We start from the raw sequence: 17157 nt of genomic DNA on the forward strand, positions 1-17157 counted from the left end.
GAATTAGATGGGACAAGCGCGCACGCTATGATGTCAAGAAAGATAAAATCCTTTTTTCACGTATCGTAGTAAATATATACCTAAATTCACCTTGTAAATTAATACCTCGAAAATTTTAAACAATTCACACAAGCGTCATCATGGCTGTTAACTGTGTTTTCATTTGGTGGTTTCAGACGGTGCCTTATGAGTATCTTGGCAGACTTTTACACTTCGGAGATTGTACAAGATCCTAAGTACAAATTCTCACAAAGTGGCACTTACTACGCTCCTCCAAAAAGTTCATACGATCAGTATGTAGAGTTTATCAAGGTAAATTCTTCTACCATAGTCTTGAGGATTAACTAGTATTGAGCCAGAGCGGTTAACTGAAGCCTCTTGTGTACTGTAGGAACTTCCCTTATCCCAGACCCCCGAGGTCTTTGGGATGCACGACAATGTGGACATTTCCAAGGAGCTGCAGGAAACTAAACAGGTTTGTTGCTCATTTTTTGAAGATTTTGTAGTTCTTAAGCACAGCTATGAGCTTGTGTGGAGACCTCGTTTCTAGCGACAGGAATTAGGTGACATTTCTAGGCAGGCTGAATTAAGGTAACGCATGTATTTAAACTTGATTTCAACCGTCGTCTTATTAATGTGTTATAATAGTGAAAAACGTTTTATGAATCAACAGCTGTTTGACTCTGTATTGCTGACTCAGTCACAAAGCGGCGAAGGAGGAGCTGGCAAAAAGTCTGATGACGTATTGTTGGAGATTGCTAAGGACATCTTGTCCAAGGTAAGTACTCACTGAGCGTGAAAATGTGGAAGACCCAGTGATCAACATGTTGAAAACTAGATCGAAGGAACCGAAAGAGCTTTTTAATGACCTCTCCTAAGCTTGGATGTTCTGTATCGCTCAAATCGATGTAAAACTTTGTTTACTTTGGCGATTCGCATCATGGGACCCTTCTGAGAGTCTGTGTCTGCGTAGTGATCTATATTAAACCAAATTACTTCTTGAAGATTAGATGTTCCTGAACAATACCAGTACGATCATGTAGAACCATGGAAGCAACTTAAATGTGCCAGCGATAATCAATGAAAAGTTATCTTAGGCGACATTTTTCCTTAATTTCTCTTGTATTTCCACTTTGAAGGCAAAATACAAACTGGCAAAAAATCCTATAATAGGAAATATATCTATGCCTCCACTCGGAAATATTCTGGATTTTCCATCAGCTTATGAAATAGTTGTTCGTTTCTTGTCTTCTGCGAATAATTTCCAGTTGTTATCAAGGCAACAGTCAGAGAGTATCCTTCGTGGCTGAAACTTTTGTTGGATGAGAAAAGATATGGAGATTCAGAAAGCGTTTGAGAGACTTAAATTCATTACACTCTTGACAATGTTTTCAGCTTCCAAAGGATTATGACCTGGAGGTGGCTCTTCAAAAATATCCAGTCACATACGAAGAGAGTATGAACACTGTTCTGGTTCAAGAGATGGAGCGATTTAACAAGTAAGTCACTCTCTTGTACTTAGCTGGAGTTCTAGCAGGTAAAGGTTCGAGTTATTTGTTTGTATGTTGTGTTCTCAGATTGATGTCAATAATCAGAACAAGTTTGCAAAATCTGCAGAAGGCTATAAAAGGCTTGGTTGTCATGTCATCAGATCTGGAGGCATTGGCGAGCAGCTTGCTAGTTGGAAAAGTGAGTCAAAGTCATGCTCAAACCTTGAATCCACCATATTTTTCGTGTTTGTTTTTGTTTTTTAATTTATTTTTGTTTGTTTGTTGTTTTTTTTTATGTAGGTACCTGAGATGTGGATGAAGAGATCATATCCCTCTCTTAAACCTCTCGGGAGTTACATCAATGACTTTCTAGCCAGACTCAAGTTTTTACAGGTATTAAAATTGGAAAACATAGTATTCAGCGTATATTATTTTTCTCGGAAATTACCCAAATGGAGAATATACAATCACAAAGGTAAAAATCGACATTGGTTATTCTTAAATTAAAACTTAGTTGAAAATTATAGTTGATTCTCCAATTTGAAATTTGGAGTATCTGGGCAAGATTTGGAAGAATTAACGTATTTTTACTGGTTTGCTGGGTTCGAAAATAACTGAGGTGATAATGATTTCCTCCTTAGGACTGGTTCGACAAGGGGAAACCAGTTGTGTTCTGGATATCCGGGTTCTTCTTTACACAGGTAGTGTACAGTTTCTCAGTTTTTTGTTGACAGTCTTTTATATTAATGAATGAGGTAGAATTACAAGCTCTTTAGCAACCAATTGTACTGGTAATGGACTGTGTAATATGGCTGTCAAGATGTCCTTTTTCTCATTTGGTTACAAGCGCATTAAAGACTGCATCAAACATCATTTGGCTTTAAGAAAAACCAGTAGTGGAAATACGGTATATCATTAAAGCATGCTACTCTTTCCAAGTGAGTGTGGAATATGTCTGCTTGATTTATCCTACATTTTGAGGAGCACAGATAACTGATTACGATGCAAAGGTCATGGGAATTATTTTGTAGACAGAGGATGATCAGGAACTCGGTGAATGTCAGCATATTTATTTAAGTTGTTCACCGCGTGATTCTCGTCATTCTTTACTAAATTTTATTCCATAGGAATTATTGACTCCGTCTCTAATACTTCGTTTTAAATTTAAACCAACGAACTTTGAGACCTGGTTTTTCTCTTTGGGAATTTTTCATCAGCAGTGGTAGTCTCTGACGTTTAAGTTGATAACGACCTATATTGTTTGTGCCCCCTTCTTAGGCTTTCTTGACTGGTGCAAAGCAGAATTATGCAAGGAAGTACACTATACCGATTGACTTGCTGGGCTTTGAGTTTGAAGTGAGTTTCACAATAGCAGTAGTTATTCGAAGTTGTATAAAGGCACCATAATTGGGTTCTATCTGATGATGCCCATAAATCTGGAAAGCTTGGTAGACGACTTGATGCACACGCTCTTATAAATAACGTGTGCAATAGGGACGCCCACCAGGAACGGTCCCAACCGTCTTCAGAAGTAACTAATTTCAGCACTCAGTACAATGCCGGCAATGTCTGATCTACGCTGAATTTTCACCTTTACGTTTTACTTTAGGTTCTTTCTGGAGACACTGCAGAAAAGCCACCTAGTGATGGAGTTTATGTACACGGTCTATTTTTGGAGGGCGCTCGGTGGGATCGAAAGAGGTTTGTGAGAAGAGTATGATTTTGTCTTGGTTCAGCCTACGACTATATTTTCACATATTAACATTCGATTGTTTAACAGAGGTTTGATCGGTGAGTCATTGCCAAAGATTCTCCATGACACGATACCAGTTATATGGGTGAAACCAGGTAAGATATTGTACAGTGTGTACCGAGGATATAAAAAATAGGAAGCGTATAATTTGTTTAGAAATTTCTTACATTGAATAATTCTTACGGACGTTCGAAATCCTCTCATGTCCATATCTGATTTCGATTTTATTGGCATGAGATGACGATCGCTTCAATTTAAACAGGAAAAAATTTTGAAAATTTATGTACTGAAAACCAAAGCGTTGATACGAGATTTGGTCCTCAATCAGCACAAACAATTTTTTGCAGCTTGGTGTGCGCGTGAGCTGTTGAGAGGAGCAGATATAATTGTGTATATCCTTAGGTTTTTAACAATCTCTATGAGACGTATTCACATTGTACCTTCTGTATGAAACACTTAACCCTTCTCAACCACCATTTTCATGAAGTTAGTTTTCCCAAACCTTCACTTCATGTCCAACTAATGTTAAGAAACTAATTTAACAGGTATAATCTTGTCTGAAAATTAATTTACGGCATGACACTGGTGAGGTATCTTGCAGGGTAAGAAATTGTGAGGAAAAAAGGTTAAACATTCATACCGTAAGCCACAAGTTTCTTGGTGCTTTATCAGTAGTAAATTTCAAGTGAAAGTTAGCTTTGCTAATTACTAAATTGACCCTAGCATAACCGTTTTGTTTTGTTTTGTTTTTTTGTTTTGTTTTTTTTCTTTTTTAGGGAAAATTGCAGATTTTAAAGACAGGCAAGAATACAAGTGTCCAGTGTATAAGACAAGTGAAAGACGAGGAACTCTATCAACGACGGGCCACTCAACCAATTATGTGATGCCAGTGATGTTACCTACTGACAAACCTCAGAATCACTGGATCAAGAGAGGTGTTGCACTGCTTTGCCAACTCGATGATTAATTGCAAATCCTACTTGTCAAGTGGAAATCGAGTTAAGGAGCAAAATGTAAAATATTCAAAAAATTGTGTAAATGCTACTAGTTTTGTGTAGCTTGAATAAAGCTGTCAGTTTGTTTGAAGAATATGGCTTGTCTTTATTAGTATTCATTAACAATTTTGGTTTCAATCTTGTGAGCTCCTTGGAAACAAAAGAATGGAACACCAATGTAAACATTTCAGCTGTACGATGATTGCAGCAGATGAATCCTTGTATTTCTGAACATACATAATGTTAAACTCCTGGACTAGACAGATGATTGAAAGCACTCATTAGACACTAATAACTGTAAGTGCTTTGGGCTGTAAAACCAAAATGAAATCTGTAATCCGGATGAAAGCGATAAGCCTGGTTAATCTGAAGCGCTTAAGTGATTTTTTAGTTTATTTTTGTCCTTAATAGCACATGCCAAGCATTTGCAAATGTTGCTACTGTGACTTGTATGATCTGTGTATCTCGAATTACTTCCTACACGGAGGTATCGACATTCTCGAATTTCCTCAAACAGTTTAGTGAGCTCCAACATGGATAATTTGCTTTTATCAGTTTTCTTACTCGCAGTGATTTTTGGAAGAGAATCCCTCACGGTTTTCCATCTTGCTTTAGCTGTTTGTTTACCTTCATCTTCCTCTGTCGCGGTGATATTAGGAGAGTTTTCATGGTTGCTAAATTTTGAGACCTTTCTGTGGGCTTGTATTCCTGGGGGTTTGTTTATTCCTTCACTGCTAGTTATCCCATTTTCTTCAATGCTTGGCATGGGATTTAAACCAATTCGTCCTTTAGTAAAATCTGTTTCAGATCGTATGCTTTGAACCTGTGACAGGCCATCAGTAATCGACGACGTGCTCTGTTGTTTCCTTTGTAACGGAGAGGAGACGGTGCTCACTTTTCTAGCTCTGACCCCCTCTTTAACTGGATTCTTGGTGCTATCATAGTTATTTTCATTTAAATTACTGCTGAATACATGCCTGTGATCTCTACTGATTCGCCGCGGTTTGTTGTGCCCTTGAAAGAACCTACTACTGTTTGCTAATGTAATCACCTGTGGCAGAACTTGTGCTTTAGATTTCTTTCTTTTTTTTCCATCAATATTTCGATCCTCCACTATATTTGGCACCTTCGGTGTGGTTTGTTCGCTAAGAGTTCTGCTTTTGCCGTTATCTCCACTCAAAGTTACTGGTGCCACAGCTTTGACAAACGTGATCCGTCGTTTCCTTGTTTTAATCTGTTGGTAAGCGTCGGAATTTGGGAAGCTTTCCAGCTGAGAAGGCTGATCAGACAATATTGATGGTACAAGGTTCTGTTTGGCTCGAAGAAACTTCTCTTGCCGTAGAGACCAAGAATTAAAACTTCTCCGTCGTTCCTGTTGTATCGATTTCATGGTAGTTCTTAGATCTGTCTCTTTACTTTTGTTGATACTCACCGCTCGGCGAAGCGAATTGCTCACTCTATCAAGTGGATCTCTTAGTTCGTTGTTCATTTCTTCTGTCTCATTGGCCGATTCATTTCAAATTCCATTCAAATAATACCATAGCCTCTCTTTTAAGTGACAATAGTTGATTGAGTAACTGCTGAACATGGATCTTCGAGTAGATAACCAAAAAAGATAAGAACTGCACCTCTTAGGTATTGGTGCTAGAGCGTCATTAGAGTTTCGATGCGGATGTGCATAATTTGTGTTTACACAGCCTTAGGCTGGCTTTTACCTCATTTGATTACGTAGTTCCATTAAGGTATGTCGAGGACTCGATATGCAAATTTCTTTCTCACTCACCCTTGCATGAACATTTTTGGACCGCATTTACAGCAAATCTTTCTCTCAGTTATCTTTAATTATTATCAATTAAAATTAGAATTTATATGGCGTAAATTACATACACGTATGATCAAATGCGCTTCACAGAAAATAAAATTGACGTTGATAATGACAGCTAACTAAAATTAATAAAAAGTTAGAAGAAAATAGCAACAAACCTAATAATTCTCTCAGGAAGACAAAAACACTAAATAACAAGGGTAACAAACTAAAAGCTCGGCAAAAAACTAAACTTTTTTTAGATTTCAATTAAATATAGAGCCCAGGCCATTGATGTCACTAGGTAAACTATTCCAAAGGTACGGGACGGTATAGAAGAAAGCCCTTGCTCCTTGTGTGGAGAACTCGGGGCTATCGCTACAAGATTCCGATTAGACCTCAGTTCGTATATAGTAAGAATTTTTTAAACTAACAAGTTTTAAAAATGTAATCAGGTGGTATACTATGTACTGCTTTAAAGCACAGTAAACGAATCTTGAAATCTTGAGGAAAACTAATTACTGAAAAGGGAATTCTGTGTTAAATTGCACGCGAAAACCGATATCGCACGAATCGCGAAGTGATGAGTGCCATATCGGTTTTCAAGTGCAATTTAACTCGGAATTCACGAGTCAGGTAATGGATTTTCTTTGAATCGCGTAATTGAATAAAAATAAGAAAAAAAGAATCAGTAGTGATATTTGAGAATGATGTTTTTTTCCGTCTTGTCACGAGCGTGGGACAAAGAAGTCCCCATGAGGAATAAAACCTCAGACCTTCGCCGTGCTCCGATGCTCTATCACTGAGCCACAGAGACTCAGATCAGTATTGCGAGACGATCTTTCTCTCCTTCCCAGAAAAACAACAGGTTTTAATCCAAAGGCCCTTAACTATTTGACTAGGCCATTTTCTTACACAGCCAGCGGTTAAATGCCTTTGAAATGTGCCCATGAACAACTTTGACAGCCTTGTCATATTTCCAGTTCATATACTAAACTCAGGCCAGTTTCTTAAATTCTGCCATGATATAGCTCAGAGTTACCTCTCTCTCTCTTCTTTGACACGGCCCACACACTGATGAAACATCCTGTTTGTCGATTTTTTTTTTTTGGGGGGGGGGGGGGTGTAATTTGTACGAAGACCTCGATCTTGTGCTGTAGTGAGGAGGAATTCTGTCTCTTCATTTAGGTTTACATTAAAAAAAAGTGCATTGGTGCAATGAAGTAAGTCATTTGTTTATGTCTCAGTCCTTATTTTTCTGTACTTCGTACTTTGTGATTATTACAATGATCACGTTAGTTACATAGCTTGCAAGACCGACTAACATTGCTGACAACTGCAAACATTCTAGGCGCTTTCTAGCTAGTTTTGGGATGTTTTATTCATTTATTTCTTTTATCTTCGCATGCCTCCTCGTTGGTGTTTTCTATTCACTTTGTTGTCGTTTTTCGCTATTTACACTTTTACTTTCGCACGTAGTTACGCTGGCCACATGTATTTAAATCTAGTTTTCATTATATCATAATCAGTGTTTTTAGTCAAATTATCCAGGAGTCGTTCTCAGCGCAGTTGTCTGCTCAAGATTTCTTTTCCAATAAGCGGTTATTTATGGTCGCAGTTTTATTTTGACATTATCAACGTAAGTATCTTTCTGTTTCATTTCGTTTGTCATTTTTTTATTGTACTTAACTTAGCTTTTATTTACGCTTTCAGGTTTCAACTCTTATCTCAAATAAAGTTAGTGTTGAAAAGATAACGTCTCGATTCCGCTGTTAGACCGAACATCCCAAATCTTGATGATATGTACAAGCCACCATAAAAAGACAGCGAAAGGTTGTCCGAAATGCAGACCAAGCAAATGCCTAAATCAAATGGCACGTCTCAAAATTCCAAGTTTTGCACGTATGGTTGAACTTAAAGAAATCTTTATTAACTTCCCCAAAGGCCAACAATTTTTTCCCTTATGATTCAACTGAACTCTCTTATTGCTGTTATAAGGTTAGATGAATTAATGACCCATCACTTCTGGGATGTCTGTATATAAAGCCAATAACAATTGGATATATTTTTGTTGGTGACGTTTCGAGCGTTAGTCTTTCGTCAGAACGATGGCGAGGGGCTAACACTCGAAACTCTTTATGCTGACCAATCTACATTATAAACTCAGCTGATAATACCAAATTACCTTGTTATATTATCTCACCGACACCTCACCACAATTTCTTTAGATTTTATTTTTGTTGTTGTTGCTGCGCTGTAGTTGTTGCTGCTGTTGCTGTCGTTGTTATTGTTGTTGTTGTTACTTTTGCTGTGGCAGTTTCTGTTGCTATTATTGCTGTTTCTGTTGCTGTTTCTTTCGTCGTTGCTGTTTCTGTTGCTGTTGCCGCTATTGTTATTGCTATTGCTGTCATTGCTGTTGTTGTTCCTGCTGTTGGCATGTTAGTTTAGCACAGCATGAAATTTGATATTTCCATAACTGTATTCTTTTTTCTCTTTCTTTAGCCAAAATGTTTGGTCCAGGTTCTACTGTAAGCTCTCCTACAAGATTCGTGTGATAAACACACATTACGGTAGGTACAAATTGGTCTTACTCGATGAAATAGTTCACGAAAAACAATTGAATGATCCAAAACGTTGCCATAGCGAGCCGCACATGCTGAAACGTTCACTGAATTCTTTGTACCTTGAAAAACTTGTAATTAAAACCAAGAAAAGGAGAAATCTCATTATTTGCGTGTATTTGAGAGCACGTTCGTCTATTTTTTAGAAAGCTTTTTTTTTCGAGTACCTGGGATGACCCAAGATTCCTCTAAAAAACCAATGATAATTGTATTACACGTACATCGGTATTACTGGAAAGGAAAAGATTTACGAGACGAAAGAAATTTTTAAAAGCTAAAATAACGAATCATTGAGCAGCTGAGCGCTGCCAGGCAAGTTTATGCAAGTCTGTCATTTCTTTTCTCATCAGTCTAGACCATAAGTTTGATAAGTTTTTTCAATTGAAAGATGAATGACTGGGAAATTAGAATAAACAATGAAAGCCAGAGTTTAAAGGAATTGATCCACAGGCTTTTTACAGTTCCCCGCAGAGATTTGACCCGCAATAAAAATCTTTGCAAACGGAATTTTTGGCGATAGCAAGCGGCTTTAGCGGTTTCGGTCAGTTTGTGTTTGATGTAGGATGCTCATAATTAAAAATTTTTTTCACTTAAAAGTCCGCAGTGCGCATTCTTAACTACATTAAGATTTTACTACGGCTCAGTGCTCACAAAGAACCAAATTTGTTGTGCTTCTTACAGAGCTAGTTATGATATAAACAACCCTTTATAAACTTTCAGTGCTTATCAGCAATTACAGTGCCTTGAAAATACAGGCTAGTAGAAAAAAAAAAAAAGAGAAAGAAAAGAGAAATGCTTATGGTATTGAAATGCTGAAAAGTGTACATACTGTCTTAAACAATTCCAGTCTGTAGTCAAGCTTTATGATTCGATAGGTTTGTGAAGGACGCTGGGAAAGATGCGTAACATTGGGATTGGGCTCCTTTAATAGGATAACCTCCTTCAGGAAGCACTCACAATTTCTGTGTCAAATTTAAAAAATGTAATTTTTGGGTTTCGAATTTTTCTCAAAAAACGCGTGCTGCCAGTGATTGAAAGGTTATTTTGTCACCCTTCTTCGATACTTTTTTCAGCGGCAAAAGCAGACTATGGGTGAATTTAAATGGGAGAAAAAAATGTTGAGAACTTATGCAATACTTAGCTCGCACCTTGCGTGGTGACATCTCTTGGAAAATGTCACCCTATTTATTTGCTTATCGAAAAAAATTTTAAAAAGTTTCAATCTCCAATACTAATTTTGTTTTCAGATCTCTCAAACAAAGCTTACCAGTACAAATAGACGTTTCTCCCTGCTAAATTTGCAATTGTTAGAATTCACCTTTCAGTATGCTTTTTTGCAAACATTACATAGTTCACTTTAAGCAGCTTGTTTGACAACAAAGTTATCATGTTATCTTGTATATATTTCACTTGGTTGAATAGGCAGATGTCTTTAAAAACTCAAAAGTTTAATATTTCATGTTTACATTTAACCAAGCTAAATTCGACTTTGACGTAAGCTGTGTTTGTTATGATACATGTTCTTAAGATGTGCATTTGTGATAATTTCGCCCGCCTAGGTGTTTTGGCTCTCTGAGATTGTTGCAGGATCATGATGCAAACTAGTAAGTAACTAATCGTAAAAAATATATTCAGATATATGTCTTTGGTCTAACTTTTACCATTTGCTCTATGAAATCGTCGTATGGGTGCTTTTTTTTTCATTTTGAGAACAGTTTTCAAAATAAGTATTCATATAATGCGCACTACTATAATGACCGCTCAGAAGTATGAAAACGAATTCCTGTGCCCAATAAGATGATGTTCCGCTCAGTTCACAAAAGTTTTAGCGGTCAGCCGATCAAAATTGTTGTTTTTTTTTTCGGTTGGACTCACATTTGAGCCAGTTTCGGGTAGAGTTGGAGCTTTTAGCTGGCAATCTTGAAAATAGAGCTGATACCAAGAAACATTAAATGATAACAACGAAAAAAAGTCATCATGAGGATTGCGGGTTTGATTGACAGGTAACCAAAGGTTTAAGTGGATAAGAACACATCCATATTATTATTCATAATGATTATCGCTTGAGTAGGCTTTTCAAAAGCCATGAAATGGTCTCTTAAAGGACAACATAATATGTAGAAAAGCGACATATTCATCAGGTTTAGCCAGCTTAGAGTCATTTAGAGACACTGGTTATAGTTTTAAGAAAAAGAAACCACGCACCCAATACATTTACAGTTTTCATATTCAAAAATTACACCTTTTCTGTGCGAAATACCCCGCTGCCTAAATTTTCCAGTTTTCCTTTTAAGTACAATTAGGTTCGGAAACTAAGTTTTGCATATCTCATTCCTGCCCAAGTGCTATATGAACTAAGTGTTTCCGGCTCTACGGGTATCGGCAAAAATTAAAGAAAAGAGAAGCTTATCTATTCTTCACAAGACGTATAGGCTATGCAATTTATCGTAATCTTCTGATAATGTTCTATTACTTATAGCTAATTCACAAACAGCTGTATTTCATCAAGCAGAAAGTTTATTGTGACCCGACCTGAGGCACTGAGAAAGCAAAACAAATTTCAATCGTAAAGCTCAATTATCTGATATACGTGTATTACTTGTATTGGCTATTAATTTCTTTTATTACCCCACTATTTTCCTGCATCCCACCCAGAGAGAACATCATTTACAAAAATAGGTGCTGTGTAAGTTGGCCCGTTGTCAGTTGTTACTCAAAAAATCGCAATTGTGTCGTTTCTTCCCTATTCGTTGCTAACTGAGGGCGTACAAACATGAAAGGTAAGGTAAGGTAAGGGTCGCACTGTTTATTAGTGTATGCGATACTGAATAAGAAGTAAGCCCATAATAAAGTATGTGCACAGTTTTTCCGCTCATCGAGTAGTGTAAAAATGACAGAGCAAGCTCCTTTCGTGACAAAAATCGACATTCCATTTAATAGAGAGAGAAGCCTTGACTGTGCTCCTTTTAGTTATAAAGCACGTATGAAGCGGCTAAAGCGCGAAAGAAGTGTAGGGCAGCAGTCACTCAACGCATCGGAAAGGATAGAGCAAGACATAGGGCAAGCTCTATGTTGTTCACTCGAAGGGCGCCCGATGTAATTTCTGAGGCTTGCTTCACTGTGATGACCAGAGATCGCCATGATGAGCTAGCCGCGATGGACCTCAGCATGATCGCAGTCGCTCTGACACCGCCATGATTTATATGAATTTTTACAGTTATGCCAGTTTGGTAACATTTTTCATCATTCCCGTTTTTTTCTGTTTTATTTCGAACAAGAAACTACATACACTATACGAACGTTGTCTGTGTTTAATTTTAAATACCGTACGTAAGCTTACAATCTAATTGAGATTGAAAACTGTCCCTTTCGTTTTCTCTTTGTGAATTTTTGTCTCTGCTCACGTGATAATAACGTCAATTACGGCGCTCGGCATGTTTACAAACCTTTGCATGGTTCTTCTGTTGCTACATGCTGGCTCGCTTATTCTTCCAATTAACGTAAAAAAGCTAGAGAGAAGACCGAGAAGTGGCAGATGGCGTGGGAGCTTTACCTCAACTCCGTATCTTGTACTCTGATAGAGGACGCGTCTCAGCCAGAGACAGTGCGCGTTATATCCGAACTCTATTATCATTTGAAATAGTTCACAATAAACGACTAACAGCCAATCCTAAAACCAGAACATAAGGCTTATAAAAGTCTGAAAATTGTGGTTCAATCCCTTAATGCAGTTTATCTTGATGAACTTTATTGTCAAATTTCAAGGATTGTCAGTATCAGTTAAATTCTGACCCGGCTGATTTTTAATTCTATCGCTAGATGCAACCCAATCTAGAAGCTTTGTGTGACTCTCCTAATACCTCTCACATGCAGTTTTATATTTCTCTACAGCGAGATCATGTCTCTTTCTCTCTTCAACAACGCTATTTTGATCTCCAGTCACGTATTTAGTAAGATAACTTCCACCAACAAATGCAGTTGCATTGATAATGGCGCCACCAAACCACTTACTATGCTCGCCATTTTCTTCTTCTTTTTTTTTTACCATCTCTCATCTCCTTCTTATCTCATTACTGGTTTGTATCTTTCAATACTGCATCGCAAGCCAATCCAAGAGCTTTATAACACCAAGAAAGGTCGAGTCCATAATTTTGCGACATATCTCTCTGTTCTTCAAACACCTCTGCCAAGAACATAAGTTTTGAGATAATGATCATGGAAACACTCACTGTATTTCCAGATTTTCTGTACATGTTTATAATCTTCATCAGATATATAACAAGCATTTAGCTAGGAGGAGAACTTTTCCACTTGCAGCCGGGTAATTCTGATTCACTGAATTTTTTTATGTTATCCATGTAATTACATGATTACACACCGTTTCTTGTGAATATATCGATTTTGTCTTTCTCAAATACTTTCATGGCTTCCTTCAATTTATCATGACTCACGTTCGACAGTAATTTATCGAATGAAAGTGATAAATTACTGTCGAAACGAGTATCCTTTTGGATTTTTTTTTCTTTCTCTGTCTGTGAATTTGCCAACAGCCACTTCTTTTCTGAAGCTGATGTAATTTTCTTTGCTTTTTTGGAATGCATTTGATTTTTCCTTCACTCTTTCCAAGTTTCGTACTGCAGAGATTAGAATCATAACCAGATAACTGAAAAAAAAGTTTGCACTTTGCAAACAAGGTTGCACTTTGCATAAGCTGCACCACGATACTTGCCCGTGAAGTGACAATGATCCTCCACCTTATCACCACCTGAAAAAGGTCCCTTGAAAATCCTGGAGCGTTTTTCTATGCTGTAATTTCTAAGGCTTGCTTTATTGCGATGACCGGAGATCGTCATGATGAGCCAGCCGCGACGGACCCCAGCATGATCGCGGTCGCTCTGACACCGACATGATTAGAATGAATTTTTAACAGTTATGCCAGTTTGGCTATATTTTTCATCATTCCTGTTTTTTTTGTTTTTGAACACGAAACTTTATATGCTGTACGAGTTTTAGCTGGTAATCAAAATTGTTTTGGTTACCATACGTAAGCTTGCAATCTAACTGAGCGTGAAAACCTTCAAAACTTGGACTGTCCATTTCGTTTACTCTTTGAGGATTTTCGTCTCTGCTCACGTTATACTGAAGTAAATTACGGCGCCTGTTATCTTTACAAAAGTTTGTTTGGTTCTTCCGTTGCCACTTGCCGGCTCGCTTGTTTCGAAATCTCACTTTCAATTAACGAAAAAAAGCTACAGAGAAGTCCCGGCAAAGGTCGGACATAGTACAATTTGGCAGATGGCGTGACGGCTTTAGCTCAGGTCTATGCTCTATATACTCTCATAGAGCACGCTCTTCCAACCAATGACAGCGCGCATTATATCCGAACCTTATTACAAATCCTGATGCATTCCTGGGTAACTTCGATAAGCAGGTGAACTTCAATGATAAAAGACAAGCATCCGAAGCCTATTTCACGTATGACAATGGAGTTCAGTCTAGCGTTTCAGAGCGAATAGGAGGTTTTCTCATTGAACCTCAATCTGAACTATGGTGTAAATAAAGAGATGCCAGCAGTTTCATTTCATGAGGATGCCAAATCTTCCGGAATATCCTTGAATGAGGAGTTTAAGATTTTCGGCACTTCACGATTAATTGTCGTTGACTTCACCTGGCCCACTCTGAAGTTGAGAGTAACAGTTGAAATCTATTCTCTCCTTTCAATTGGATCTAAGTGGTGAGAGTTCCTTCTGTTGATCTTTAATGGACCTACATCCATGTGCCTGATTCCCACTGATTTCATCTCCAAATGTACTGATTTGTTCACACTGAGTTTTATAGCATTAGCTGCTTTCTTAAAACTGTTATTGTATCCAACTGTACTCTTGAGTGTTCAAAAGAAGATTTGAAGGCATAAACCAAATATCTGGGGATAATGCGAGATCTAATCTGAATTATACTTCAACAATGGCGAGTTGAAATCCCTGAGCCCTCTTGGATTCGATTCACGATTCATCGTTTCTTTGTTTGAAACTTGCTGCAGGTTTGCTCACTCATGAAAATTGAACTCCCATTATCAGAAGCCATGCATTTTAAGCAAAAAGTCTAAACACTGATCCAGCAGTCTTCATTTCGATTTGTTCACCTGATGGACCAGGAGTTGAATTATAATCAGGTTGAAAAGGTGTTACTGTATCTCCATCATCTTTATTATCTTATCCATCATTTGATTTTCCTTGTTCATCAAGCATAGGATCATCTTCACGAAATTCTGCCATTTTTTAATCTTCAAATAAAATATCTTCAAATAAAAAAGGATATAAAATAGGCGAATCAAACCAAGTAAAAAAAGGGAAAACACCAAAAGCTCTCAAAGCAAATCAATCGAGACAGAGCAAAACCGGGTCAAATTCTGATTGTTCCCGTTCCAAAGCTTGATGAAGGAGTAGTCCCTGTGCCAGGATCTTCAATCTGTCAATGAATGGGCATGCAAACAATGTCCTTGTAAACAATGCATCAAGAGCTCTTGTTGAAAGATGTACCGTGAAATTCACCGGAGAAATCCCCTGAGATACGGTTGGCTATGATCTCTTCAGGCTCTGCGAAGACCTCTTCTCTGAGAGAAGGTAGTCAGTCTAAAGATCTTTCAAAGATCAGATGCAATGCTGGATGTAAGAAAAGGTCAAGTGTTACGAAAGAGATCAAACTCACTCAAGTGCATGGGAAAAAGAACAGAATTCGCTTAGATCATGCGATTTTGATCATGGAGACTTCCATCCGGAAGGTCTTTCAAATTATCGTACTTTCAAAGTCACGCTCGTACCTACAAGTAATGTTGCAAATATGAAGTGAACACCTTCCAACTTGACTGTGAAATGATTCACAATAAAAAACTTGCCGACGAAACGGGATCTAACTACGCTGATGAAATAGATTTCGTGTGTGAGCATGTGACTCGTGTGGATACAATCTCAATTTCAAAAGGTAATTTAGTGTTAACAACTGAGTTGATAACGCAAATTAGCCACCGCAAAGGATAGAAAAGCTGACGTTTTGAGCGTTAGCCCTTCGTCAATCGCTGTTATACTCTCCCACCAACGCAGCACCACAGTTTCTTTAGAAACTTACCTCCTTTATCAATTTCAAAAGGAGCTGATTCAATCATTTACCGGGGCATTAATTTTTAGAGAAGGCCAATGAAATGAATTCTTCTCCTCTTCTATGAACCTTAGGCAGCTGGAGCGAAAGACAGTGAGAAGAAATTCATTCCTAACATCACCTACGTAAAAATATCCATAGGTGGAACCCCTAATAAAGTGTACAGCCAAGGTATGAAGGAAAGGGATATGTGGCAAGAAGTCAGGCGAAGATTCGAGAAGGAGAAGAATTCAATGAATGAACTGTCTTCTATTCAAGTGAGAGATTTTATCTCTTTATAGATCTCTTATAAAAGCTTCGTGGTTCAGGAATTATATTGGATGAGGAAAAAGGGAAAGTGCAAGTCGCAATTTACAGGAATGCAGAAGGTTCAGGGGATGTAAAATGCCACATCTTCATTCTCTCAGATGCAAAGTTGGACATAATGAACACAGAGCTCGGAAAACTGTTTGCATCTTGGAACAGATTAGTGTCCGTGGTAAAATATCCGTTCATATTTTCGGGCCAAATGGAGACTATTGTTCATTTATAAATCACACAGAAAACTAATATTGTGATTCGCTCGATATATATGGCAAAGCATGAAAGGGTGGCTGAAACAATTAGGAAAAGTCAAAACAGGCCACAACTGGCACGGCAACCCTCATTAACCTAAACCAACCATACCTGCCAGAATCCAATGAGAGAAGAAAGGACGTCGAGCTGGTTGGAGTTTCGATTTTTATTGAGATAAAACGAGTGTGTTAGCATAAGACAGCCACCATTTTATGTTAGCGTTGAAAAAAGAATGTCTTTCCCTCGTGTTACGAAGGCCTTGAACCCTAAATTTCAGGTAGATTTTCAATGGGACCAACATTTTCTTTTTGCAGTTCTTTTTGCTTTTTTTTAACAGAAAATAGATGCATGCATGCTTTCCCTTCGGATGTATGTTATGCAATTTGTTAACAAATTCAAGTTGAAATTGAGTGTGTGAAGAGCTGTGGGCAGTTGGGGCTAAATGTGTATCATCAACAAGAAATCAGATGCCTCAGGCAAGGTCATGAAATTAGTAGGACCACAAATCACACTCCTCTGACGGTTTGTGCAGTTTTTTTGGCATTGAAAATTTTAACCTATTTCGTCCACATCGCACTGGAAATCGGGTGATTACCTTTGATTATGCGCTGTACTACCTATCCTATAACAAATAGGTATTCTTGCAATGTAAGTGGCTACCAAGGCGGGGTGTTCAGTGGCAAACAACTCAGGCAAAAACCTCTCAACAAAATTTTAACAGATCAGGAAAATGACCGAAGCAAAGCTTCACAATTTCATCAGTGGAAGTGGAACTATTGTTAAT

At 37.9% G+C, this 17157-nt stretch overlaps 2 protein-coding genes across 2 annotated transcripts in view; both read left to right on the forward strand.

Moving 5' to 3' along the window:
- LOC131793320 (dynein axonemal heavy chain 12) overlaps positions 1-4332 on the forward strand; it is a 74618-nt gene extending 70286 nt beyond the window's left edge. Inside the window, 11 exon segments of the mRNA XM_066161143.1 lie at positions 177-312; positions 392-475; positions 674-778; positions 1396-1499; positions 1578-1689; positions 1791-1883; positions 2132-2191; positions 2769-2846; positions 3100-3191; positions 3271-3338; positions 4020-4332. Coding sequence (XP_066017240.1) covers positions 177-312; positions 392-475; positions 674-778; positions 1396-1499; positions 1578-1689; positions 1791-1883; positions 2132-2191; positions 2769-2846; positions 3100-3191; positions 3271-3338; positions 4020-4210 — 1123 coding nt within the window. The 3' untranslated portion in view covers positions 4211-4332.
- A 3581-nt stretch (positions 4333-7913) lies between these two features.
- Positions 7914-17157, forward strand: part of LOC131793347 (uncharacterized) — a 49107-nt gene continuing 39863 nt past the window's right edge. The window contains exons 1-3 of the mRNA XM_066161830.1: positions 7914-7944; positions 8303-8480; positions 8545-8612. Coding sequence (XP_066017927.1) covers positions 7914-7944; positions 8303-8480; positions 8545-8612 — 277 coding nt within the window. The remainder of the gene's footprint in view (positions 7945-8302; positions 8481-8544; positions 8613-17157) is intronic.

This window comes from Pocillopora verrucosa, chromosome 14 (genome assembly GCF_036669915.1).
Source record: "Pocillopora verrucosa isolate sample1 chromosome 14, ASM3666991v2, whole genome shotgun sequence".
Classification (NCBI taxonomy): Eukaryota; Metazoa; Cnidaria; class Anthozoa; order Scleractinia; family Pocilloporidae; genus Pocillopora; species Pocillopora verrucosa.